At 42.4% G+C, this 27887-nt stretch overlaps 1 protein-coding gene across 1 annotated transcript in view; it reads left to right on the top strand.

Annotated features, from left to right (window-relative positions):
* FGD6 (FYVE, RhoGEF and PH domain containing 6) overlaps positions 1 to 18109 on the top strand; it is a 138479-nt gene extending 120370 nt beyond the window's left edge. Inside the window, exons 12-21 of the mRNA XM_077470307.1 lie at positions 489 to 557; positions 3456 to 3539; positions 4913 to 4992; positions 7130 to 7232; positions 9008 to 9151; positions 9603 to 9705; positions 11020 to 11144; positions 11312 to 11440; positions 14700 to 14848; positions 17891 to 18109. Of these exons, the coding sequence (XP_077326433.1) occupies positions 489 to 557; positions 3456 to 3539; positions 4913 to 4992; positions 7130 to 7232; positions 9008 to 9151; positions 9603 to 9705; positions 11020 to 11144; positions 11312 to 11440; positions 14700 to 14848; positions 17891 to 17927 (1023 nt within the window). The 3' untranslated portion in view covers positions 17928 to 18109. The remainder of the gene's footprint in view (positions 1 to 488; positions 558 to 3455; positions 3540 to 4912; positions 4993 to 7129; positions 7233 to 9007; positions 9152 to 9602; positions 9706 to 11019; positions 11145 to 11311; positions 11441 to 14699; positions 14849 to 17890) is intronic.
* The last annotated feature ends 9778 nt before the right edge of the window (positions 18110 to 27887 follow it).

Raw genomic sequence — 27887 nt, forward strand, 5'->3', positions numbered from 1 at the left:
GTGCTGTGTTTTTGCATCAGCTTATTTTGTGTTTTTTTTTTTTATTTTTTTTTTATTTTTTTTAGCAAAACTATACTTCCACAATTGCTTATGGCTCAAAAATACTCATAAGTGTCAAATAGCCTTTTTTTCAGAGCTAGGTTGTTTTTACAGCTCAAAAACTCCTCTCAAAACCCACTAGTTTTGGGGGTCTTTTCCAGCCAGAAGAAGTCCCTGCCAAAAAACACTGATAACAGCCTATGTGTGCATGGGCACATAGGATAACATGCTGGGGTGTTTACTGGCTGTAGAAATACACCGGAACCTGAAAACAGCAGCTGTAAAAACGTCCAGTTTGCATAAGGCCTAAATGTGATGAACCTACAGAAGATGTCCCCTGTAGTAAACAAAGCCCTTGTCATGTTGTAGTGTAGTACATGAAGTATATTATGTAAGTAATCGGGTGACGTTCCATAGACTGTTTTTCATTGTTCATTCTGCTTGCTTAGGTCTTTTTAAAAGAGGGGACTTTGATGAAGCTTTCCCGGAAGGTTATGCAGCCACGAATGTTTTTCTTGGTGAGTTGCCAAATCAGTGGAAACATGTTTGAGGAAACCTCTAGTGACCATAACCATATTTTTGTCCAGAGTTAACTGCCTACCAAGAGCAGGAAGCGGTTTGTCTTGTGTAGTTTTATGTAACTCTTTCAGTACATTTTTAAATTTAGAAAATTGCCTCCTATAGAAATCCTGAATTGAGAGAAATATGGAGGTTGCCATCTTCTACAAAAAAAAAAAAAATGCTATTTGCTTGGCTGTGTCTGGTTTCATTTATGTCAGATGTCTTAGTCATCGGGCTCAGTAAAGCATGCAGCAAGTGAAATTCAAACTCCTGATCTGCATACTTGTTTGGATATCAGTGACTCATGAAATGCATAAGTCAGCAGATCAACATTACAACTAAGCAGTTAGTACTGTTAAAAGAAGAGCTCACTAAGGACAGCCTACATATTTATCAAAGTACAGGTGAACAAAGTACTTCCATGAATTCAAAGATAATCCTTTATTGACACTTCATAAATACCAAATGGAAGAAGCTTATGTGTCAGTTTTGGATAGTGGTAGATTACAAGCAAATCATTTCATAAGGGCCCTATCACTCTGATCAATTTTTTTTCCGTTTGCCTTACCAAAAGTGGAAGAAAAATGCATGACTAAGAGATCCTAAGGAACTCTGCAGCAGTGTAAAAGCAGCCTTGGGCACTTTTCGCCAGCTGTCAGTTTGGTGATTAGATTAGTAACTCACAAATGAATGTTTGCACAGATATACATGTAGAAAAGTGAAATGGGAAAAAAAAACAAAAAAAAAAACCTTAATTGTTTTTTCTTCTTTAGGCTCGGTTCTCACTGATGAAACCCTGCGATTCCTGTGTGAGTTCCCACATCGCACCTGAATCACAGGTGGTTCACACTGACATCTGATAACCGCTGCGGGTGTCAATGTAAAGTTAATGGCACCCCCAAATTGGTTCGCAGATCAGTGTGAACTGTGAAATGGTACAGGAATCGGATCGCATGGGTGTGAACAACCATGTGATCCGATTCCAGTGTGGACCAATAAAAGGGTACTTCACCATTTTGATGCAATGTGATTTCAACCATACAGTTTTATGAATGAATTTGCATTGCACAGACATCGCATGTGATGTGCACAGCATGCGGTGCATATTAGGGATCAACTTGTATCGTTTTTCGGTGCTTATACGATACCGATATTTTGGCCATCTCTCAGGCCGATAGCTGATATTCTGTACATTTAAAAAAAAAAAAAGTTACACTTTTTTTTTTTTAATCACTAATATTGTTGTCACAAGGAATATAAATATCCCTTGTGACAGTAATAGGTACTCTTTATGGAGGGATCCCCAAACCCCTCCTCTGCACTTGAAAGTATTCCAAACATCAAGATCTGCATTTTTAAATACTTTTGATTTTTTTAAAACTGCCGCCTTTACCCGGTTCCCAACAGGTGCACGCCGATGTACGTCAGCAGAATGGCACGGCTGGGCAAATGGGCGTATCTGTACGTCCCTTAAATTTTCTGCCATGCCATCGCGTCCCGCCGGCCAGGAACTCCATGAGTCGGGTCACGGGTCCCGCGGACTCGATGTCCAATCGTCTCATGGAGAGGAAGAACGGGGAGATGCTAATGAAAACAAGCATCTCCCCGTTCTGCCTAGTGACAGTGTCACTTATCATAGCTCCCTTTGATTGGGAGCTATGATTAGTGATGTCAGTTAGCCCACCCCCCTACAGTTAGAAACACGCCCCAGGACACACTTAACCTCTACAGCACCACCCAGTGTTAACCCCTTCACTACCAGACACATTTAAACAGTTATCAATGCAATTTTATTTGCACTGATCGCTGTATATATGTGAGTGGTCTCAACATCGCAATTGAAATTGTCTGATGTGTCCGCCATAATGTTGCAGTCACGATAAAAATCGCTGATCACCACCATTACTAATAAACAAAAAAAATTAATAAAAATGCCATAAAACGATCCCCTATTTTGTAGACTCTATACCTTTTGAGCAAACCAATCAATAAACACTTATTGCAATTTTTTTACCAAAAATATGTAGAATACGTATTGGCCTAAATTATTATTTTTTTTGATATTTTTGGGGGATATTTATTATAGCAAAAAGCAAAAAATAACGTGTTTTTTTTTTTTTCAAAATTGTCCCTCCTTTTTTTGTTTATGGCGCAAAAAATAAAAGTCGCAGAAGTGATCAAATACCACCAAAAGAAAGCTCTATTTGTGGGGAAAAAATACATCAATTTTGTTTGGGAGCCACGTCGCACGACTGCACAAAAGTCAGTTAAAGTGACACAGTGCCGAATCGCAAAAAGTGCTCTGGTCTTTGGCCAGCAAAATGGTCCTGGGCTTAAGTGGTTATGATGCCAGTAATCTGGGAAGTGAGATCATGACATTGCTTTCGGGTTACTAGATCCGATTGTTCAGGTCTTTGGCCAGCCGGCGGACGTGGCGGCTGGTCGCTCGTGCCTCCGGGTGGGACGGTCGATCCCTAGGGGGAATCAAATGCGATGTCTGACATCGCACTAGTGTGAACCCAGCCTTGGTGCTGCACAATATTTACATATTGAAGAAAACCATTGCTGAGAGAAATATGGGGCTACCAATGCTGACTTTCTGGAAATGGTAGCTTCCTGACTGTCTGATTTCAGTATGAAGAAGTCAGGATTGAAATCACAACTGCTAATCTGAATAATGATTTAAGGATTTAAGAAGTAAGTGGGTCACCATGACAGCTTGAAGATTAGCATTACAACATGCGTTAGCACATTTTATGTTTTCATACATTTTATCAGAATAGTGAGATATTTGTTACAAATAAATTGACATATTTGTAAGAAACAATAACTCTGTTGTTTTTTTTTTTCTTTAGTTCAATGATGCCTTGTTGTATACGACCTTAGTTCAGTCAGGGATGTTTAAACTTAACAACATGCTCTCTTTGGCTGGAATGAAGGTAAGAACTTATCTTGTCAATGATGTCAACATTGTTAGACTTTCTGTTTTAACGTAGATATCCAGGCAAAAAGCTAAGTACTGTACACAATACATATACTGTATTATTATTTGTAATTATTTTCAGCCAGTTTGTTGATTAAAGTGACACTAAACTCTGGTTAAAAAAAATAATTATATTCAAGTATGTATTTCTAAGTCAAAAATGACCTTCTCTTGCTCTCGGCCTCCTCCAAATCACCAAACACTTTTTTTTTTTTTTTTTGCTGCTGTGATCCAACTCCCTGTTAGAGCAGTGATCTCCAAACTACAGCCTGGGGCCCAGATGCAGCCCTTTGCTTGCTTTTATCAGGCCCTTGGGACACCTATTCCATGCATTGATAACGACATAATCCATAACCCCCCACCGAGGGCACAATTCCTCCCAATTGCACCAAGGATGGGGCACAATTCCTCCCAATTGCACCAAGGATGGGGCACAATTCCTCCCAATTGCACCAAGGATGGGGCACAATTCCTCCCAATTGCACCAAGGATGGGGCACAATTCCTCCCAATTGCACCAAGGATGGGGCACAATTCCTCCTAATTACACCAACCATGGGGCACAATACCTCCCAATGACACCAACAATAGGGCAAAAAGACACCAATGATGGGGAACAGCTGCTCCCACCGAAACCAACAAAGTTGCACAATTCCTCCTAATCACATCAACAATTGGGCCCAATGACATAAATGATGGGGTAGAATTCCTCCCAATGACACCAACGATGGGGCACACTTCCTCCTAATGACACCAACAATTGGGCCAATGACACCAATGATGGGGCACAATTCCTCTCACTGACACTAAAGATGGGACATTGTTTATTCCCACTGATGTCGGGACCTTTTGTACTTCCAGTGGCCACAGTCCAGCCCCCTAAAGTCCAAGGGACAGTAAACTGGCCCCCTGTTTAGAAACATCTGTGTTAGAGGCTGGCTATATTCACCATCACAGGACTAAGACTTATGTAGGAGGCTGAAACGCATTATTCTTTATAGGAGTTGATTCCATTTTATATTTGGATGGATGAAATAAAGTTACAGTTTTTAAGTCGAGATGTCCTGGTGCTTGATTTTTACTTTTTCTATTGGATTCTTTCTGAGCTTTTCTCCTGTAAACTGCCTACCATCTCTCCTCCAGTCTCCAGTGGTATAGCTCTGGTTGGCTCATAGTCCATGAAACCTATGATTTCAGGCAAATACACTTGATGATTTAATTTTTGATTATTATGTGGCTGAACTGAAGGCTGATAGTTTGGTCACTTAAGAGTGGTATTTTATTATTGAACATATTTATTTTAAAATGTCATTGTACTTTGTATTTCTAGGTGAGAAAACCAACACAAGAGGCCTATCAGAATGAGCTAAACATAGAAAGTGTGGAGAGGTCCTTCATTTTGTCAGCCAGGTATTGAACCGTGCATGCAGTTCTAGGGCTTTTTATTGGAAATGTGGAGTTCTGTTTCTGACATGTCAATCAGCTGGGGTCTCCCACTTATTACTAATTGGTTATCGGAACTTAGTGGCTTTTCTTAAAGCCTAACTCTGTTTTTCTGTCACTTTTAAAATAGTTTGTTTAGACCAGGCTGGTCCAAACAAATTATTACCTTCACAAACAGGTACACCTGCTGGGAGCGCTGTGTAAACTGTATGTAGCATGTATACAGCACTGTGTTTCTGGTAGCAGTATGGATACTTCCTGTTCCGCTCCCAGAACAAAATCGAGTCAAACTGAGCGTTGTTTAGCCATTCACAAGACGCATTACATTTTCTGAATAAATACAAGGCTTCTTCTGATTGATTGAGTTGGAGGGGCAACCAGTTTATGTGATGCTCTCCACCTCAACTAATCAGAGGGAGCAGGACAGGAAGTCCCCAAACCACTACTGGGACACAGCGCTGTATACTGTATGTAACTAATGCTACATACAGTTTACAGTGAGGGGAAAAAAGTATTTGATCCCCTGCTGATTTTTGTACGTTTGCCCATTGACAAAGAAATGACAAGTCTATAATTTTAATGGTAGGTTTATTTTAACAGTGAGAGACAGAATAACAAAAATATCCAGAAAAACACATTTCAAAAAAGTTATAAATTGATTTGCATTTTAATGAGTGAAATAAGTATTTGATCCCTACCAATCAGAGAGATTTCTGGTTCCCAGGTGTCTTCTATACAGGTAACGAGCTGAGATTAAGTGTACTCTCTTAAAGGGAGTGCTGCTAATCTCAGCTTGTTACCTGTATAAAAGACACCTGTCCACAGAAGCAATCAATCCGATTCCAATCTCTCCACCATGGTCAAGACTAAAGAGCTGTTCAAGGATGTCAGGGACAAGATTGTAGACCTACACAAGGCTTGAATGGGCTACAGGTCCATCGTTTTTAGGTTTGTTCTCACATAGAAATGTACTGCATTGTCTGTAGACACTATGTAGTAAAGAATCATAACTCGCATCTTTGCTGGTTCACTTTTAGTACCTTTTACCTTCTACTGAGATGATGTATTTGCTGGGTAGAAATTATCACATAAGTAGTCTTTCTGCATCACAATTGGTTAACGTCACTTGTTTAAACAAGTGTTGGAAATCTTTTGATGGACTGTAGTCCAAACTGAAGCTTTCTTTACATACATTCACTTTTAAAGTTTAAAGGAAAAGATCATCATCATCGTGAACATCAAGCTGTGTTTATAGAAGAGTTAAAGACAGGGCCATCTTGTAATTCTGATTCAATATCCTTATGATTCACACAATCTGATACTGTTCATAGCCAGAATTACTTGTTTCCTACTTCAGTTTTACTTCTTGCCTGGGTCATAGTTCTGGTCACTAAATTTGAAGCTGCCATAAAGCATTGTCAATAAGGTAGCACTAAACTCAAAAAGTGAAGATTTGCTATGTTAAAGGGAAAATGTGTTCATTGTGCCTAAGCGGTGCCCAGGAAAATGTATCTTTTGTATTGATTTCCCCCTGAAAAGTAACAGTGCACTTGGTTTTGTCAGGATGCTCAGACACTCCTATACCTATAGCCTCACAGTATATCTACAATGTAAAATAAAATGACTGCTAGCCCTAGGAGATTTGGAGATATCACTACTGTACTGTTCACTGCTCTCCTGTCTGGAGGATCTGAGAGGAGGAAGAAAAGCCCTGACTCTACCAGAATGGCCACCTCCAAGCAAATACACAATGCAGAATAAGGCATAGTAAAAGAACAGCTGCATGGAGACCACAGCAATACTGGTGAATTATTTCACCCTCTGCCTTTCTTTTTTTTGTTTAGTTCCTCTTTTAGACGTCTTTCTTTTTTTTTTTTTTTTTAAAGTAATAAATGACTATCCACTTTGAGACTTTGACACCCATAGCACCTTTATTTTTGTATCTGCACTTTGCTATGACAGTTGATGCTTACTAAATTAAGTATTCATCGTTTTACGGCATAGAATGAATGTTACCAGCGAGGTCTTTTTCTGCAGAAATGTTTTATATTTAGATCATGGTGGATGGAATGTGCAGGTAAAGCATTGATTGCTTTCATTACAGTTCTGCTACTGAAAGGGATGATTGGCTTGAAGCAATTTCCACAGCAATTGAAGAATATGCCAAAAAGAAAACAACCTTTAACCCAACAAAGAGTCAAGAAGAGGTAAGTCCTAAATACATGTTAAGGTTTTTTTTTTTTTTTTTTTTTATTAAAGTGGTTGTAAACCTCAGATATGAAATAAGTACATACTAGAAGGATATGCTTTGTTCATGTCTCAATTACGTGCACTAAGACCCCTTTCACACTGGAGGCATTTTTCAAGTGCTTTAGCGCTAAAAATAGCACCCGAAAAATGCCTCATCTGCAGTCCCAGTGTGAAAGCCCCCGAGTGCTTTCACACTGGGGCGCTGCGCTGGCAGGACATCAATAGAAGTCCTGCAAGCAGCAATCTTTGGGGAGCTTTAGGAGCAGTGTATACACCGCTCTAAAAGTGCCCCTGCTCATTGAAATCAATAGGCAGCGCTTTGCAGCGGCGCTTTGCAGCTGCTTTTAACCCTTCATTCGGCCGCTATAAAGGTTTACATCCACTTTAAGTAGTTTATATAGATATACAGCTGATAAAGCTTCCTGAAAGAGTTAGAGGACCAATACTACTAATCATAAAACACACTCTACCCTAGTAAGGTTAATATATGGTGCATTAAAGTGGTAGTAAAGTGTTTTTGTTTACTTGTACCTACATGTAAGCCTATAATAAAGCTTACCTGTAGGTACAGTGAATATCACCTAAACTTGCAGTGTTTAGGAGATATTTAAATCTGCGGTTTACTACCACTTTAGCTTTAGTGATAATGGTGAAATTCCCACAACTTGTGGGAAAAGATGATCTGATATGTCTGGCCCACATCATTGTACATGCAATTGTTTAGGTCTGTGGGTATACATGCTGCATGTATATGTATACGTGTGTGCGTGAGCTCTGTCACTTTGTAAAGAGACAGATTTTGCAGCATACATGGAGTCTCTGAGCAGTTGGAGGACTGATTGTCAAGTCGATATAGACCCACAAAAGGCACTCGGTCTGGCCAGGCAGGGCCTCCTGAGGAGACAGTCATATGCAGTAAGGGGCAGGGAGCAGTGTTTGTACAGGCACACTAGGAGAGTGCATGTCCTGGTCTGTCTGACCTCAAAGACAGGCAGGCACCTTTGCCAGACCAATGTCTGAGAGAAAGTGAGTGGGTTACTATTTAGCTCTGAGAGAGACAGTGCTTGAATGGGCAGAGAGCCTATACAGCCCAACTTGGACAATTCAGTAGCCAGGAAACTGAACGTCACTGGTCTTACAGGAGACTTTGTGAGCAGCGGGAGCCATAGCCAACTGCTGCTGTTAGTCAAATCTTGGAAGGAGGGCGTGGGAGAAGTGGCTGAGCCTCATTGTGCGTGTTTATGGATGCACACAGCCCGGCTTGAGAGCATGCTTGCTGAGGGGGCACTTGTAAGAAGAAGGAGTTAACAGCAGTGGTGGGGACTCTAGGAAACTGGGAAAGGGACTGCTCTGTGCAATACAATTGCACAGGACAGGTGAAAATAATATTTTTTATTGTTAAAAAATAATAACATTTAATATCACTTGAATTCTTATGATTGTCTGCTCAATCTAGTGGCCAACATACTATATATTTTCTTATTGAGGTATTTCAGAAAACTGAATTTTGGCCATTAGATGGAGCTGGCGATCTGTAATGAATTACAGAAAATATGTAAAAATTTGTGCAGACTGCATGAATGCTTGTCACATTTGTCCAACAAATGTTTTATAAATAGACCCCTAAAATTCTTAGTAATGAGGGGCCATATAAATATACTTTGTATTTCAATAAATTCCTACAAAATATGACAGAAATGCCAGTATTAATATCAAGTGATATGTCTTTCAGACTGACCCAGAAGAGGAAGGAGATAATACACTTGGCACAAAAGCACCCATTTGGATTCCTGATGGTAGAGCTACCATGTGCATGATTTGTACTAGTGAATTTACACTGACCTACAGAAGACATCACTGCAGAGCATGTGGCAAGGTTTGTTGTTAATTGATTTTAACTGTTGGTTGCAAATTGGATATATTGCTAAGAAATAGAGGAAATAAAAAAAGTTTGCTGTGCTGTAATGCAGAATATTGCAGGTATTTGTATTCCAATATGTAGAGTTACAATGAACAATACCATTATTTGTGAAATTAAATAATTAAGGAAGTGTGCCATAGTTTGGTAAAGACATGTACTACAATCACCTTTTCAAAGATGGAGAGTACTGCTAGAGGCAGTACTAAGTTATACTATTTTAATTTTAAAATGCCTAAAATAAATTTTGGCTTGGTTTGCCATCTGTTGTGTTTGTAAAGCAAGGATTATGCAAATTCAGTACTAAATCACCCAAATTATGCACAATAAAGAATGTTTGAAATTTGATGGATTCACAGAGTATTTTGTTGTGCTTTTCTAAAGATACGTGTTCTAAACTTGTTTTCAGATTGTATGTCAAGCATGTTCAACTAACAAGTACAGCTTGGAGTATCTCAAGTATCATTTAGCCCGAGTATGTGACCTGTGTTTTCAGGAACTGCAGAAACAAGGTATTTAATTGTCTTACCATGATTTTGCAAAACCTTTTTTGATATGTTCTTAATCGACTAAAATGGTTGTAAAGGGAGAATTATTTTTACCCTAATGCATTCTATGCATTAAGTTAAAAAACCATCTGCATTCAGCTTCCCCCGAGCCCTCCCTTATTCTTACCTGAGCCCAATCTCAATCCAGTGGCGTGCACAGGAGCAGAGGCTCTCCTGGCTCTCTTGAGAAAAGATGGTACGCAACTCCTTGCTTGCTCTTTAAAATCTTCTAAATCTATTGATTCTCCATAAAAGACACAGACAGCAGATGTAAACACGTTTCAGCTTTGCAGGCCTTGTTCACTACCGGCTCTCTCTCTTCAGTGGCTCAGATACAGCAGCAGGAGCCATTACCTCCTTTTGCTGTCAATCACAGCCATTGAGAAGGGGGGAGCAAGCCTTGCTCTGTGTCGCAGATGCAGAGCAGTTTTTGGGAGCCAGCTTGCCCAATTGCCTCCCGTAGTAAGCGGCTTGCTATCAGGGCACTCGGCAGGGAGAAAGAAATCAGGAACCCAAGAAGAGGAGGACTGGGGCTGCACTGTGCACAGCCATTTCACAAAGCAGGTAAGTATAACATATTTGTTATTTAAAAAAAAAAAAAATCTAGCATTTACAGTCACTTTAGTTAGGTGGAGATGTTTCTAGATTTACACAGGTACAAGGACTTAAACAATCTAAGTTGCATTTCCTTGTGAGTAGAGCGAAAGTTTACAATTAAATTATTAATATTAATTTTATTCAAACTGAACAAATACCTAAAAGGGATCTCCATAAACTAGAAAATGGCTGTCTGGTTGAGACTCCTTTGTTTATTATTATAGTTCATGACTATAAAATGTCATCAAGCCAAATACTTGACTGGGAAGCTTCTTGTATTTGTTTGCCATGTCTGCAACCACAAACCTTATGGCCATCAGATGTAATCACACATGCCATCAAAAAACCCTTCCAGACAGAAAGCCATCTTGATCCATTTGAAATACAGTAATTCCTTATTGCTTTGGCTTTTGTCTATCATACTGTTTCACAGAGGGACTTTCTATTTAAATAAGAAATGTTGGCATTTAGAGCTAATAGGGGGCAGTTCTGGGCTAGCTTGAGTTCTCCCCTGAGGTTTGTACCTCTAAACACTTAGATAATCCTAATGTTCTAGCAATACATAGTTAAGAGGAGGTGTAATGCTTGGCATCCACTACAGATTTTAATGTTCTGAATACATTTCATGCATACGGACTTTCAGTTAATCTCTTTCCATATGATTTACCTTTTTCCAAACAGATAGTCCAAGCACAGCCAAATCAAATTCTCCTGCAAACCATAAGTCCCCCTCCAGTGCCCTTTCTTCAGTGCTGCATAGCATTCCATCTGGAAGGAAACACAAGAAAATCCCAGCAGCTCTTAAAGTAAGTTTGGATGTTTGCAGGACTGTCAATGATTTTAGCCTGTATTATCATTCATGGATTGGCAAAATATACTTGTTTAAACATGCTAACGTTTTGGAAATATGCCGTATATGAACTATCCCACTTACTACTGTAGGGACTGTTATGTTGTTGTGTTTGCTTTTTAGGTATGTGCCAGTACAGAAGACTCATCAATGAGTGGTTACTTACAAAGATCAAAGGGTAGCAAAAAGCCCGGGAAGCAGATGTGGTTTGTAATAAAGAACAAAGTCCTATATACATATGCTGCTAGTGAGGTAAGAAATGATTCTGTATTGCATGTTTAAAATGTACTGTATATAACTTCGTGCTCAGTAGATACCATAAATTGATAAGTGAATTAGGAAACTAAATATATTTCCAGTAATATACAGTGAGCTGCTCCCCTACTAAAGTGACTAGTGCTTTAGATACTGTGATTTATATAAAAGGAGGCGTTACATATGAACATATATAAAACACTGGCAATGCAATAAACCTGTATATTAGAGTGTGAACTACATGTGCTAATCATTAATTAGTCTTCGTATTGCATATCAACAATAATGAAATCCCACATTATTCTTAAAGTAAGTGCACAGAAATCATACATGCACACAGCTACAAGTGCATGTGCCACCTATAAATAGTGAATCTGAAAAAAAGAAAACAATTAAAAAAACTAATAAAAAGGAAGTCAAGCCAAAAACTTGATGCCATGCAGTGATAATCCAATGAATGTCAAAGAACTCCAGCCTTTACCAGTATATATCACCCATAAAGTGCTGAAAATGGATGGGCCCCTTACCAGATTGGATTGACCACTTTAACTAAAAAGTAGGTCATGCATCGCTTATAGCAGAACCTGTCTGCTGGCAGTGGGTGATCTTGAACTTGAAGAACAAAAACTTACCAAGGATCATAGCGCGTGATATGAAAAAATATAAAAGCCGGATATCGTGTAATCTCATTTATTAAAATAACATAAAAATACAAAAAGCCAAATGGCTTGCTTCCTAGTGCTGAGCTAGGTGGAATCAACCAAGAGATTAAAAAAGACCTACGAACACGCTCGCACCACAGATGTAAGCAAGCCATTTGACTTTTTATATTTTTATGTTATTTTAATAAATGGGATTACCCGATATCTGGCTTTTATATTTTTTCATATCACGCTCTATGATCCTTGGTGGGAAGAAGTTATTGTTCTGCAAGTCCAAGAACACCCACTGCCAGCGGACAGGTTCTGCTATAAGCGATGCATGACCTACTTTTTAGTTAAAGCGGAGGTCCACCCTAAAGTGGACCTTCCGCTCATCGGAACCCTCCCCCCCTCCGGTGCCACAATTGGCACCTTTCAGGGGGGAGGGGGGTGCAGATACCTGTACAGTACAGGTATTCTGCACCCACTTCCGGGATAGCTCTCTGCGGAAAGGGGCGTAGATTACACCCCTTTCCGCAAGTGCCCGCCCCTTTCCGCAAGTGCCCCGCTGCCTGCTGGGAAACGCACAGATCCCAGAGGCAGCGGGGACCGTCCTTATTGCGCAGCGCGGCTCGCGCATGCGCAGTAGGGAACCGGGAAATGAAGCCGAAAGGCTCCATTTCCTGATTCCCATACCCAAGATGGCGGCGGCAGCACCTGACAGACGATCTAGAGATCGGCTTCGGGTGCCGACATCGTGGGCGCGCTGGACAGGTAAGTGTCACTATTTTAAAAGTCAGCAGCTGCAGTATTTGTAGCTGCTGGCTTTTAAAAAAAAAAAAAACGCGGAGTCCCGGCGGACTCCCGCTTTAAAGTGGTCAATCCAGTCTGGAAAGCGGCCCATCCATTTTAAGAACTTTATGGGTGATATATACTGGTGTAGTGCATGTACATATATAAGCAACTGTAAACCAAACAGGAGCTTTTAATTTTGTGCTACTAGGAGATGCCACAGACAGCCAGACCCACCTTTAGAAAGAGACATCTGCTTGTCATTCGTAGTGCTGAGACTCATCTTGTGCTATTTGCTCAGTGCATTGAGGCCTCTTACACATGATACTCCTAATTGAGCATCTACTTTTTCAGACGTTTTATTTAATTTTTTATGTTTTTGCGCACATTTCACCATATACGTGTTTGCGCAATTTTTCTCTCATTCTACACAATATGTAAATGGTGCATTTGCACACATGAGGTGTGAATTACTGACCAAAAAATGCAGATTTTTGTATTTTCTTTTTCTTGCTCAGAAACGCATGATGCTTATTTACGCACCTGTGTGAATAGGCACATTACAGTTAATAAGCTGTATTTTAGCTCAGTAAAAAAAAAAGTAGCTGTACTGAGCATTTTTAAGCTGCAGTGTGCAAGACACCTAAAACATATGCAGCTGACACTTCCTTTCACCTTCACTTTGAGAAGAGACTTGGCCAAGAGACACACAGGTTTTCCAACAAGTAAAAAGCGATTCTGACATTGGCCTTGTTTGTGCACCCCTGAGTCTAAGGCAGGCCATACATTATACAGTAATCTTTCCTTCAATCACAGGTTGGAGGAAAATAAAATACTCTATTCCCTGATCAACACAGTCATTGTTGATGGGGACATCCCTCCTGCTGTGCTGTTGTATTCTGACAGTGGGAGGTCAGCCGTCAGAATGGTAAGATTACTGCTGGCGGCTATAACCAATGTCAGTGATAGAACAAAAAACACCAACAGGTTGGTTGCACTGAAGTTCATTGATCGACTACAGTAAAACCAGCCTGCCTATAGATGGATTGAAATTTCAGCCAGTTCAGCAGGTTCTGTCTATGGCCAGCTTACGAGATCTGACCACATGATGGCAAACATCTCAGTTCCAGGCGTACACTGGTTTCAGTATGATGAAGAGGTGGCTGGAATTTTAGATCAATTAAAGAGAACATTTAAAAAACAATCTGTACCTAATTAGCATTTTGTTAATGGGCTAAATCAGAAAACTGTAAATATTTCTGGTATTCGTAATTTTGCCACAGAAATGGCCAATACAGAATGATTATACTGGTGTTCATAAGGGACAGTAGATTTATAAAATATGGTTTGACACTTGTCATTTTTAAACTTTCTTGGATGTTTTGGATGAATATGATTTTTTTTTTTATATGGGGTAAACTTATTCACTCTATAAACTCAACATATGTAGAGGAATATCAGTGCTGGTGCAACAGAATTCTTATAGTTTTAATATATTGTGGATAATACATATAGATTATTATGCATTGAGCTTGTGTTATTCCTACCCTATAATCATGTGTATAAATCGAATTAAATGTATAATAAATCTTTATAAATACACATTTCTAAAAAAAAAAAAAGAGATGGCTGCTGTTAAAATGTCAGGTGCGGTTTACCCCTGAAGTCAATCCAATAAATTTTTGATCTGAAGACAGCACACTTCCCCATTGTAAAAAAAAAAAAATCCCTACAAATTATTTCTGTAAAGACTTCACACAATTGTGTGTCTACAAGCATTCATAAAACTGGCACTGAAAGTGTGTTTTGGTATATCATTTCAGGATATTGCAGCCTTGGAAAGTCAGCCTCTACTGGGATTCACAGTCAAAGCTGTACAGGATGAGAGTACCGAACTGAAAGCCATTCATCTGCTGCACAAAAACACTTTATTTTACATCTTCAGATCTGATGATGCTAACACAACAGAAAGGTAAGTTCTACCTATGGGTCAGTAAGACAAGGATAGATGGGAAAGTGCTCTTTGTATTAAAGTGCACTTACCCTTTAGTGCAGGGATCCCCAACCCCCGGCCATGGACTGGTAGCGGTCCGTGGCCTATTGTTGAGCGGGCCGCCATCACAGGAGGTGAGTTCTGTCACGAACTGCGGTCCATTGAGCAACCTGTGTGTATTCTCTCTCCCGACTGGCTGCCTATTAGAATGGCAGGGGGCTGCAGATCATGAGAGAGAGCGTGGGAGACTTTTCATAACAATCAGGGTGATCACCTGCTTGTTAATATAAGTTTGGCAGTTCCCGCTCTCTGTCCTGATCTGCGGCCGATTCCACTGCTGCCCCTTGCCTTGCTAATAGGCTGACATGAGAGAATACACATAGGCTGCTAAATGCCTCTGCCTTGCCAAAGGTGAGACATTGCAGGGGAGGCAGAGACTAAAATGGACACTGTGCAGGGAGGACTGTGATTGGGGGGGGGGGCATGACTGCAGGAAGGACTGTGATGGGGGGGCATGAATGCAGGGAGGACTGTGATGGGGGGGGGGACATGACTGCAAGGAGGACTGTGAGGGGAGGGCCATGACTGCAAGGAGGACTGTGAGGGGAGGGCCATGACTGCAAGGAGGACTGTGAGGGGAGGGCCATGACTGCAAGGAGGACTGTAAAGGGAGGACCATGACTGCAAGGAGGACTGCGATGGGGGGGGGGGGGAGGCTACAATGACTGTAATATAAAAGGGACTGCATTGTAAAAGGGAGACTGTAACTTTTACAGTGCAGTACCCTTTATATTTCAGTGCAGGGGGGTTTGTGACACTCCGTGAACCGCCTTCCCCATCCGGGCCCTGAAAAAGTTGGCTGCACCAAAAGCGATCCCTGGTGGCAAATGGGTTGCTTTAGGGCAGTGATGGCGAACCTTGGCACCCCAGATGTTTTGGAACTACATTTCCCATGATGCTCCAGTACACTGCAGAGTGCCAGTGCATCATGGGAAATGTAGTTCCAAAACATCTGGGGTACCAAGGTTCGCCATCACTGCTTTAGGGTATAGTCACACCAGATGTGGTGGGACTGCATTGGGTAGCCATTCCTGCGCATTCTTACCACATGACAAGGCAAAATGCCTTGTCGCTAGCGTGCCTTCTTCACACCCCACTGCGTTGTGGTGGTACGTGGGCAGTGTGCACTGAAAAAAGTGCAGCGCAGTGTGGACAATCCATTGCCTCACACCGTGGGGCCAGCAATTAAACTAAAAGTAGTTGTAAAGCCTCTATGTTCTGTTCATACAATAGCCTCTGTTAGATAACGATATGTGCCCCACTTTATGTGCTGTATAAAAAAAAATGCAGATTTCTACCTTATTTGAGCGTCTCCTGGCACTCACGTGACTGCTTGCCGCTTTCCTCTCCCAGGCTGACAGCTACAGCGGGAGGAGCCAAGAATTTTTGCTGACGTCAGCCCCGTAGGGAGGGGAGGTGAGCCCCGGGAGGAACTCGGCATATTTTTTTTATACAGCACAAACAGTGGGGCACATAATATTATATAACACTGGGGATGATATGAATATCAAATAGTTATTATAGTAGCAGGAAGGGAAGGGGCGGGGAGCTGAGTGTCACTGGTACAAGCTGACATGCAGGGAGGAGGGGGAGAGGAGAGCTGCAGATGACAGAGGCACGTAAACAGACCATGATGTCGGGGCTCAGCAGCTATAAACCGTGGTCAGTTTACATGGGGGAGGGCAGAAACTGGAAGGATCAGCCAGGCATTTTAGATTATACAAGAGGCCAACTTAGCCCTTGTACACACGGTCGGAGAATCCGTCGGAATGTGTCCTATCGGACCGTGTTGTCGGATAATCCGACTGTGTGTGGTATGCATCGGACTGATTCCGTCGAAATATCCGTCGGACACAATTTTCCAACTTGTTGGAAATATTTCCTGACCAACTGGGCCGATCGGACATACTCCGATCATGTGTAGAGAATTTTGATTGGACCAAGTGCCACGCATGCTCAGATCAAATTCCTACATCAAAGCTATTGGCTACTAGCCTGAATGTAGTCCCATCGTAATGAAATTACGTCATCACGTTCTGAAAGATCGGATTTTTCAACAACTTTGTCCGACCGTGTGTATGCAACAGTTTCGGACAAGATCCGACGGACAAAATCCGACGGATTTGGTTGTTGAAATCTCCGACCGTGTGTACAGGGGCTAACACAGCACAAGCACTCTGCTGTATAACATGCTTTAGGGGAACAGGATCAGTTTCTGCAGAGATCCCACCAGACCGCATCGCACATCAGCTGCTATGTAGCAGCTGGTGTGAATTAGCCCTTCATTTGAAATTAAGGTTTTTGCTACAATACAACATATCTACTTTAAGCTATGCCACTATCCAAGACATACTACTACTTCTCTCTCCCGTTGCTTGCTTTCCTAATTAACTGAACAATGGGACGCATACTCTGGAACCTGCATAGTAATGGCTAACTTTACTGTAAACAGTAAAAGCAATCAAACTTGACTTTGAATGTTGATGTGTTGGCTGCATATACAGCAGGGTAATGGGAAAGCGGATGCCAGCAGAGAGTAGAGCTTTTGGGGGTTGCACATCAGGCAGTATAACAATGGGTGTGCCCAAATAACTGGCCATCGCTGCTATGCTTTTGTGACTGGTCTGGGTATTTAAAGGAAACACCAAAGAGCCAACGTTATAAATGTAATTGTATAATTTTTTGTAAGTCTAACATACGCTAACTTGATGTTGGTAAATACAAATGCACCTGTTCATTTGACCGATGTATGAACGTTTAAACTGTTATATGAATTCAGATAATGTTGGTGAGATGGTGCAGTGATGGGTCCAAAATTTCCTCCTTTGTGTACTGTGTCTCAAACAGGCTCATGAAAAAGTCTTGCAACTGTCACATTTACTGTAGTTGTTTGTACTGCTATATGCACTAGTTTCATGACTAGTTGAAATTAAAGTTTTTCTTTTTTTTCTTTTCTCCAAGGTGGATTGAAGCTTTTCAAGAAGGAACAGTATTGTAACAACACTTGGAGACCTGCCAGTTATATGGACACTACATACTGCCATAGCATTTTTATATATAATTTCATATTTTTGGATATTCGTGTCTTTTTTTGATCTTTTATACATTTGTAAATTAGTTTGTTCCAACTTCTGTACAGATTATTTATTAAATACAGATTTCAACCTGGTTGAATATGTATTCAATGTGTTCAGACTTTTTTTGTTGAGTATCTATGTATAATGATTTGGACTATTGAAATATAAGTGCTATTATGTAATGCAGGGGCGGACTGAAAACTTATGGGGCCCCCAGGCAATACAAGTTAATGGGCCCCCAGGCTTACAGAAGGATGCCACGCGGCAGCCATCTTTTTGACACAACATTAATGTGGGTATACCCTTGGTGCGGAGGGTCACTAAGCTCGACGACATGCAGAGTGGCAGGAGACTTAAAGCTGGCAACCCAGTAAAAGCACCAGGAGCCTCTCATGGGCAGTGCCACCTTAACAGCATCATGGGCCCCTGGGCAAAATAATGCACTGGGACCCCTACCAGGAAGATGATGATATGTGGCACGTAATGCGCATAATGGCGAACAATAGGCATGGCCAGTGGGAGAGTCTTAAAGGAAGGTTGAACAGAATCTGCATCTGCTGTATATAATGAAAACATACCACAGTCCTTGTACCCATAAAATTCAAATTGCTGTCCCAACTGATAATCTCACAGACGCAAATACATCTCAGTCAAAGGATCATTTGTTTTTAAAATAAATGCTTCCATTACATATGTTTTTATGCACAAAGATAATTTTGTCTTACTGAGAAGACAATGAACACCTTGGTGAGGTCTATGTACACCACCTGTATAGTGTCAGGAGTAAGTAACAAACTAAACAACATATAGAGTACAGCAGTCAGGATGAGCGTCACACTCACATCAGAGTCCTCCCCTACATCAAAGTCCTCAACATTCTCCCTATATATCACAGTCCACAGAGTCCCGCCTTACAGAAGAGCCCCCAGAGTGGCACCTTACACACACCTTTTCATATTAGTGTGGTAGGCAGCTGGCAGGAAAAGGCTTTTAAAAAAATCCACTTGTTGCACAACTGGGCATGTGCAGTCGTGGAGCCAGCGGAATAGTGAACTGCTGTGGTAGGCCTCAGATCGGGCAGTGGGGCATGTGAATAAAAGCCATGCTTGATGTGTACCATGATGTCACTGTATAGGCACCCACCCAGACCTGCCCTGATGCCTGATCTGAGGTGGAGCTCAGCAGTGCACCATTTAGCTGGCTCCCAATGGCAACAAGTCGATTCTTCACAGGCATTTTTCTCCTCTCTGTGGATAGTTTTCAACATAGCTGCTGATTGAGTGGCTTTTTACCAACATGTCTGTTCAACAGAAGTTGATTGTTAGATTAGATCTGTTGAGAGGCAGTGGGCGCACATGGATTATACATACACATACAAAAACAGAGACATACACTAGCACTTTTCATCTAAAAATCAGCCTGATCAAACACACTGCTGCTGCCATCTCCTGACATGCTGGAACTTGTAGTGCCCCAGCATCTCACAGACATAAGAGGTGGTAATGCAGAAGAGTTGAATGAGACTGTGCCTGTGTACTGGTGAGCAGGTAATGGGTAGGTTGGTATAGCAGAGATTGGAGAAGTTCAGAACATGGCCTTCCTCCAGAAGCAGCAGATTTCTCCTCACACAGAAAATTGATCTGACAGCCTCAGACAGGAGGAGCCCTGCTAGAGGAAACAAAGCGTCCCCCCCCACCCCCCCATCCTGCTCACCAGGGTAAGCACTGGCAAGAATACATTTAGTTTAGCTCAGCCAGTGTACAGCCTTCTAGCAGGCTGTCCACTCCTCCCTCTCCTGCTCTGAAGTCAAATAAGGCACACCGAGGAAGGGGGCAGGTACAGTGTGTTTGCACTGGCTGAGGAGGCGGTGGAGAGGCGAAGCAGCTATAGCAGTGATGGCGAACCTTGGCACCCCAGATGTTTTGGAACTACATTTCCCATGATGCACAACTACACTGCAGAGTGCATAAGCTTCACGGGAAATGTATTTCCAAAACATCTGCGGTGCCAAGGTTCGCCTTCTCTGAGCTATAGCCTCGGGATTTTTACAGGAAAAGGATGTCGGTAACAGACATTTTAGGGCCAGATGTTAAAAAAAAATAACCTGCTACACTTACCAGTAACGGTATTTCTGGGAAGTTATTCAGGATGGCACCCTGAGAGATGACTGGTCCCACCTGACAGGAAACACATTCAGCAAAGAGGTTAAAACCCCCACCCCTTCCTGTGCTCCTTTGTTGTAAACAAAAGTATTGACTCACACCAGTGTACGAGAGTGAAAAAACACCTCAATTCATATAGTTCAACCACACCAATTGACCGCGTGGGAAGAAGGCCTGCCGTCCTGGAAGACTTCCCAGAAATACCGTTACCGGTAAATGGAACAGGTTATTTATTGTACATCACGGGGGACACAGCGCACCATAGTAATGACTATCTGGGTTATACGCGGTTATATGCTACCTTTAGGTGAGTTGACACTGGGAACCAATAGTAAGAAAGTTCCTCCCATATAACCCCTCCCATACGGGAAGTACCTCCGTTTTTTTTCTCAAGTGTCTTGAAGGTGATGGTCATGGCTGTTTGAAGCTCTTCAACATTCAGTGATGTCCCAGTGAAAGGGCGTTATAATCGGATCCATTTGGATAGCATGAAGGCTAAAATGGATGGTACCTGAGCCTCATGGGAAGGAGAGAAGATCCCTTGAGGTTTTGCCTGTAATGCAGACTTACGGCGCTGGACCCTGTGTAATGGAATCCTGTGCAGTGTTTGTTCTGAGAAAGGTGTTTTCCTGCAGGGTGCTATACAGATCCAGGGGAGTGGACCCCAGATTAAGGAGGACCCAGACTCTGAAGGTCTTTTATGACAAAGCTCACCGTGATGGGTGAAGATTGGACTCCTTTTATGTTCAGAGTCCTGCTGCAGGAATGGTAACTCTGCATTTGTCTGCAGTATCTCTTTAAAAAAAAAAAGAGAGAAATCTGACTTCCCCCGGTGGCCACTGGGAGCAGTGTGGCATTTAATCTGCTATGTACTCAGTATGGCCTATATTTATATAGGCAGGAAATGGAAGGCTGGTCATGCCATGTGGCAAACAGGCAGTAGGCCTCTGGAGACATAGCAGCAGCCTCAAAGTGCGATTATTTACTATGGGAGAACTATGTGAAGACAAGTCGTTTATGCTGAATATTTACTGCTTATCCGGGGGGACTGTACAACTTAAAGTTAAAACACCCCTGGATGGTATGCAGTTCACTTTTAAGACCTCTTTCACACCACATCGCCCATAGCGTGGGCGGTAAAACGCCGCTATTTTTAGCGGCATTTTACCGCCGGATTTGCGGCGCATTTCGGCCGCTAGCGGATCGCATTTACCCCCCGCTAGCGGCCGAGAAAGGGTTAAACCCGCCGGCAATACGCCGCAATAGCGACGTTTTGCCGGCGGTATTACAGCGCTGCCCCATTGCTTTCAATGGGGAGGAGCGGTAAACACACCGCTCCAAAGAAGATGCTGGCAGGACTTTTCCCTGACGTCCTGCCAGCGCACCGCTGTAGTGTGAAAGCCCTCGGGCTTTCACACTACAAACAATGGTGCAGCTTTTTTAGGGTTCTAATGCTATAGCGCCTGCAAAACGCCCTGGTGTGAAAGGGGTCTAAGTGTTGACTGCTCTATAAGCAGGTACAGCATAGTATACATACTTGCAATCTTGCTGCTTGAATGCATGTTTTAATATACACGTTTGGGAAACATGAGCATGGATGCATTTTTTTTAAGGAGTTTGTATCTCCAGTATAGTGCATATGTGCTTGACTAAAAACCTGCAGGTATAGTGTGGGCCCAGCTGCAGTTAAGCACATGGTTTCTAAAAAACCCACACTTGCTAAAGATGCACGAAGATGCATCTCTTTTATTTTTCATGTTTCGCATAAATATACATGGTTATACATGTTTGCATAGAGATACATGATCATGGTTGCACAAGTATGTATGGTTGCTTAACCACTTGCCGACCAGCGCACGACGATGTACGTCGACAGAATGGCACGGGCAGGCAAATGGGCGTACATGTACGTCCCTTTAAATTTGCCGCCCTGCCTACCAGGCGGCGCGCTCCCGCGCTGGTCCGGACCCCCGTGAGTCCGGTCGCGGGACCCGCGGACTCGATCGCCGCCGGCATCCCCGCGATCGTCTCACGGAGTGGCCGAATGGAGAAGTGCCGTTGTAAACAACATTTCTCCATTCTGCCTAGCAACTAGTGACGGTGATCTCTGCTCCATGTGATTGGAGCAGAGATCAGTGTTCACTAAATGAAAGCCCAACCCCCCCACAGTTAGTAACACGCCCCTAGGAACACTTAACCCCTACACTGCCACCCACTGGTTAACCCCTTCACTGCCAGTGTTATTTACACAGGAATTACTGCATTTATATAGCAGTGATTACTGTATAAATGACAATGGTCCCAAAAATGTGTCAAAAATGTCCGATGGATCCCCCACAATGTCGCAGTCACAATAAAAATCGCTGATCGCCGCCATTACTAGAAAAATAACTTTTGCGCAAACCAATCAATAATCACTTATTGCGATTTTTTTTTACCAAAAATATGTAGAAGAATACGTATCGGCCTAAACTGAGGGAAAAAAATGTTTTTTTATATATTTTTGGGGGATATTTATTATAACAAAAAGTAAAAAATAATGCGTTTTTTTCAAAATTGTCGCTCTACTTTTGTTTATAGTGCAAAAAATAAAAACCGCAGGGGTGATCAAATACCACCAAAAGAAAGCTCTATTTGTGGGAAAAAAAGGACGTCAATTTTGTTTGGGAGCCATGTCGCACGACCGCGCAATTGTCAGTTAAAGCGACGCAGTGCCGAATCGCAAAAAGTGGTCTGGTCTTTGACCAGCAAATTGGTCCGGTCTGAAAGTGGTTAAGCATGCATGGATACACAAAAATGCATGTTTCTTCGTCTTTGCAAAAATGTACAAGAATTTACATGTTTGCATGGAGATACATGTTCAAGCATAGAATGCAGAGTTGCATGGTTGCACAAAGATGCATGTTTTTGTTTACAGAAATGTACAAGAATTTACATGTTTGCATGGAGATACATGTTCATTGTTGCATACAATGCATAATCGCATAAAGATGCAGGTTCGAACATGTTTATATAAATGGGCATTGATTAATCATGATCACATAAAGATGCATAGTGGTATAAAGATGCCTATTTAGACATGTTTTTACATAGTCGCATAAAAACGCATGATCGCATAGAAATGCTTAGTCGCATAAATATGTTTGATTGCATAAAGGTACATGATTATACATGTTTGCTTGAATATACATGGTTATACATGTTCACATGGGGAGTTGTCTGCGGACGGCAAATCTACTTTGCACTGCGGGTGCACTTGGGGGGGTGCAGTCACTCTGAATCTAGGAGGGAGAAGAAAGTGAGGGGAGGCTCTGCTGATTTTATCATCCAATCACGTGCAAGCTAGAATGCCGTTTTTTTCCCTTGCTTTTCCCCCTCGGATCTCCGGCGACTTTACTTCCAAGTGAGCTTGCAGTACACTTGTGGTGCGAGGTAGGTTTGCCTTTGGTGAATAGCCCTCATGGCTGCATATGTATACGTGATCACTTAGAGCTGCTTGAGCGCACAAAGCTGCTTGATCACATAAGGATGCCTAATCATATAACAATTCTGTTTCACATAAAGATGCTAGATCACATATAGATGCTGGATCATGTAAGATACATGATCACATATAAAAATATATGGTTGCATAAAGATGCATGTTTATACATGTCTACATAGATGCATCATGCATAAGCAGGTTTCATAAACGCATGCTTGCTTATTGTGAGAATGCCTATTTCCATGGGCACATGTTGCATGAATGCATGCTTACAACTCACACTTTCATATTTTGCCCAAATGCATATTTGCATGAACACATGCTTCCATAGAAGCATATTGCTTAAACACATGCTGGCATGTTTTCATTTGTACTGCATACATATGTTTATTACATTTTGCTGTATACATATGCACTTTTCTCCGGGCTATTTACCTATATACTTTTTTTTTTTTTTTACACAGGACTACATGCATATGGGCCTATTTGCTAGGGTACTAAAAACCAACATTGTTTTAGGCCTGCATCCTTAGAGGACTGTTTATTATGCCCGATAAACACTATCAGTTTTTCTGCCGAGTTTTTCCTTCCGATTTTCCAAAACCATGTAGTGCAAGGTCTGATTGCATAAAAATTGAAACTGCTAAGGTTTGACCTCATTATTAAATGGTTTTGTAAATCTGAAGGAAAAATTCAGCAGAAAAACTGATAGTGTGTATGGGGCTTTAGGATACCTGTTATATGGTTCCAAAAAAGAGAGGCAGCTGGGGAAGCTGGAGCACCGCTCTCGGGTTCAGTGATCTGGCAGGTAGCTGCATCCCCTGATGAACAATGGTTTTGGGTGCATCTGAGCCATTGTGGTGTTTGGCATTGCAGGGTGTCCTGGCGCATTCATTTTTCATCAGACTGCAGCCATATCATCTTATTAAGTCTCGGTTGATTGAACCCTAAGCAGGGTCAAGCCTGGTTAGGATACAGATGGGAGACTGCCCAGGGATACCAGATGCTGTAAGCTATCCCCCACCAGGGTGAGGGAGGCATCTGAGGCTGCTGGGTTTTTTGAGAGTATCTCAGGCCAGGGCAGTCTCTGAGGTGGTTCCATCTTTTGCCGGCAGAAACCTGGTAGGTTAAGGGAACCTCTTGGGTGGGGGTCTGTCACAGAATCATCAGTCTTTGCCTTACATTTGCTCTTGGAGCAGAAGTTATGGGCTCATTATTGTGAGACAATTAAATAGTGGCAGTTTCAAAGTCATGTAGGAACATGACGTCTATCTTAAGATCTCAACTCGCTGAACATCCTTCACGGTTTGGTGATGACCTCTCTGCAAGAGGTAGGTTTCATATGGTGGTTTGTTTCCAGGCTCATCAAAGATTTCTGTAATTGCAGTGGAAAGCTTCTAGCCTCAGTGCTGGGCTTGCTGAAGACCCCTCAATCTTTGCTCAAAAAGCAATCAATTCCAGGGGTTCCTTTGATATATTTCTACAGAAGGAAGCTGTGTTTGGGTCAAAGAACATTCTCTACATACAGCCCTACTCCAGGTCTTGGTAGAGGTTCATTCCCTGTCGGGAACTTGAGGATCCAGACATTGCTTTGCTGGAAGGCTCTCTTTCCGTGGTGTTCCAGAGCAAAGATTGGTGCTTGATTTTCTTCCTTTTCAGGAATCTGGAAGATAACCACTGATGTCAGTCTCTCTCAGGCCGCGTACACACGGGCGGACTGTTCGCCCAACTTTGTTCGTCAAACAATCCGACAAACAGTCCGCTCAAAATTTGCATGAACGGACTTGACCACACACGATGAACGAACAGTCCGCTGAAAACGAGCGTGATGACGTGTACAGCACGTACGACGGGACTAGAAAAACGACGTCCTATACACTGCAATGCAACCTTCGGCCGCGTAAACCCTTTCTGAGTATGCGCGATACTTAGTCCGTCCAACTTGCCTACACACGAGCGGACTGTCTGCTGAAACCAAGTTTGGACGGACAAAACCAAGTTTCAGCGGACTGTCTTACGGAAATTCCGAAAAACTTTGTTCGTCAGACTGTCCGCTGAAACTGTCCGCTGAAGCCCACACACGAGCGGACTGTCCGCTGAAACACTGTTCAGCGGACAAAGTTGGGCGAACAGTCCGCCCGTGTGTACGCGGCCTAAGTTGACTTAAGGCTGGCTACAGTTCAGTGGACTTGATCTCCAAAGGAGAAAATACTGTCCAATAGCGGGTAATTTTTTGGCCATTATGATTGCTCTGGGTTATAGGATAAATCTGTTGTAGGTTCAATCTGGAAATGCCTTTGTAGGCATATACCAACCACCAGGGTGGCACCAGGGGTCATGCAGTATTCCCTGATATATGACTTTTCTCCAGTTTGACTGCTGCCATGGCTGCTGCGCAGGATACAGGAGGAACGAAAGCCAGTAATCCTGGTGGCTCCAGCTTGGCCCAGGAGGGCTTGGTACACAGAGATTGTAAAATTGTCAGGGAAGGATCCATGGTTCCTTCCATCCCGTCCGGACCTGCTGTCTCAAGGACCCATAGTCCATCCTACTTTATGGCTGGGATGTTGAAACCAGAGTCTTGAAAGGGCTGGGTATTTCGGGCTCAGTCTGGATGTCAAACATTTCCTGGTGTGAGGCCAGGAAATAGCACCCTGACAGATATGCGATTGGAAGAATTCTTGCCTTCCTACAAACAGGGGTGCAGTTAAAACTAACTATGGACAATTAAAGGGCAGATCTTGGCCTTGTTGGTTTTCTTCAGAGACCGACTGCATCTCATTCATTAGTGCAAAGCTTTGTTAAAGGGGTGACGTGTTTGATGCCACCAGTTAAGCCACCTTTATGTCCCTGGGATCTGAATGTGGTTCTATCAGTTCTGCATAAGCAACGCTTTGAACCTACCAGGCATATTCATTTGATTCTGTTTTTCCTGGCTGCTATGTCCTCAGAAAGAAGGGTGTCGGAGTTGGCTGCCCTTTTTTGCAAAAAAACATTTTTGGTTTTACATCAGGACAGGGTGATCATGCGTCCCCGTCCGGATTATTTGCCTAAAGTGGTTTCCAATTTTCATTTAAATCAAGATATCATTTTGCCCTCCTTTTTTCCTGAATCCCAGGACTATGGAGAAGTTATTTGCCTAAAGTGGTTTCCAATTTTCATTGAAATCAAGATATCATTTTGCCCTCCTTTTTTCCTGAATCCCAAGACTACGGAGAAGTTGCTGCACTCACTTGGTCTTGTGCGGGCAATCAGAATTTATTTAAGGTTGTCAGCCCCATTTCAGAAGATTCCTTTTTTGTCCTGCCAGATGGTCCTAAGAAAGGACAGGCAGTGACAAGTTCATCTATTTCTAGATGGATTTGCCAGGTCATTATCCAGGCATGTGAGTTAAAACACAAGGTTCTGCCTTGTGATTTAAAAAGCACAGTACACCAGAGGGGTTAGTGCGTCATCAGGTGTCTATGGCTCAGGTTTGTAAAGCGGCCGCTTGGTCTTCAGTTCATACATTCACTGGATTTTATCAAGTGGATGTTCGATCTCAAAAGGAGGCCATATTTGGCCACAGCGTGCTGCAAGCGGCATTATAAGTCCTTTGTCCAGATATGAGATTAGGAATACTGTGTTCCCTCCCCTCCGACGCATAGCTTTAGGACATCCCAGATAGCCATTACTACGGTGCTCTGTGTCCCGTGATGTACGATAAAGAAAAATTTATTTTTAATACAGCTTACCTGTAAAATCCTTTTCTTGGAGTACATCATGGGACACAGAGATCCCTACCCCTCTTTTCTGGGATCTTCATTGCTTACTACAAAAACTGAGGTACTTCCTGTATGGGAGGAGTTGTATGGGACAAACTTTTTTACTATTGGTTGCCAGTGTCCAATCACCTAAAGGTAGCGTATAACCCAGATAGTCATTACTATGGTGCTCTGTGTCCCATGATGTACTCCAAGAAAAGGATTTTACAGGTAAGCTGTATTAATCCAAAATCGTCTTCCAGGACGGTACCCTGATAGAAGAGCAAGTAGCTCAGGCCTACCTTAGGGCAGGACAACAGCCTGTAGAACTTTTCTACCAAAGGTCAGATCCTGAGGGGACAACTCCACCCTGTAGTGCCTCAGGAAGGTGCCCTGGCTTGACCATGTAGCTGCTCTGCATACCTGTTCTACTGATGCTCTGGCTTTTTCTGCCCAAGAGGTCGCCAGAGACTGAGTAGAATGTGCCTTGAA

The sequence above is a fragment of the Lithobates pipiens genome, unplaced genomic scaffold (assembly GCF_037356315.1).
Source record: "Lithobates pipiens isolate NorthernLeopardFrog02 unplaced genomic scaffold, aLitPip1_a1.2 Scaffold_8, whole genome shotgun sequence".
NCBI lineage: Eukaryota > Metazoa > Chordata > Amphibia > Anura > Ranidae > Lithobates > Lithobates pipiens.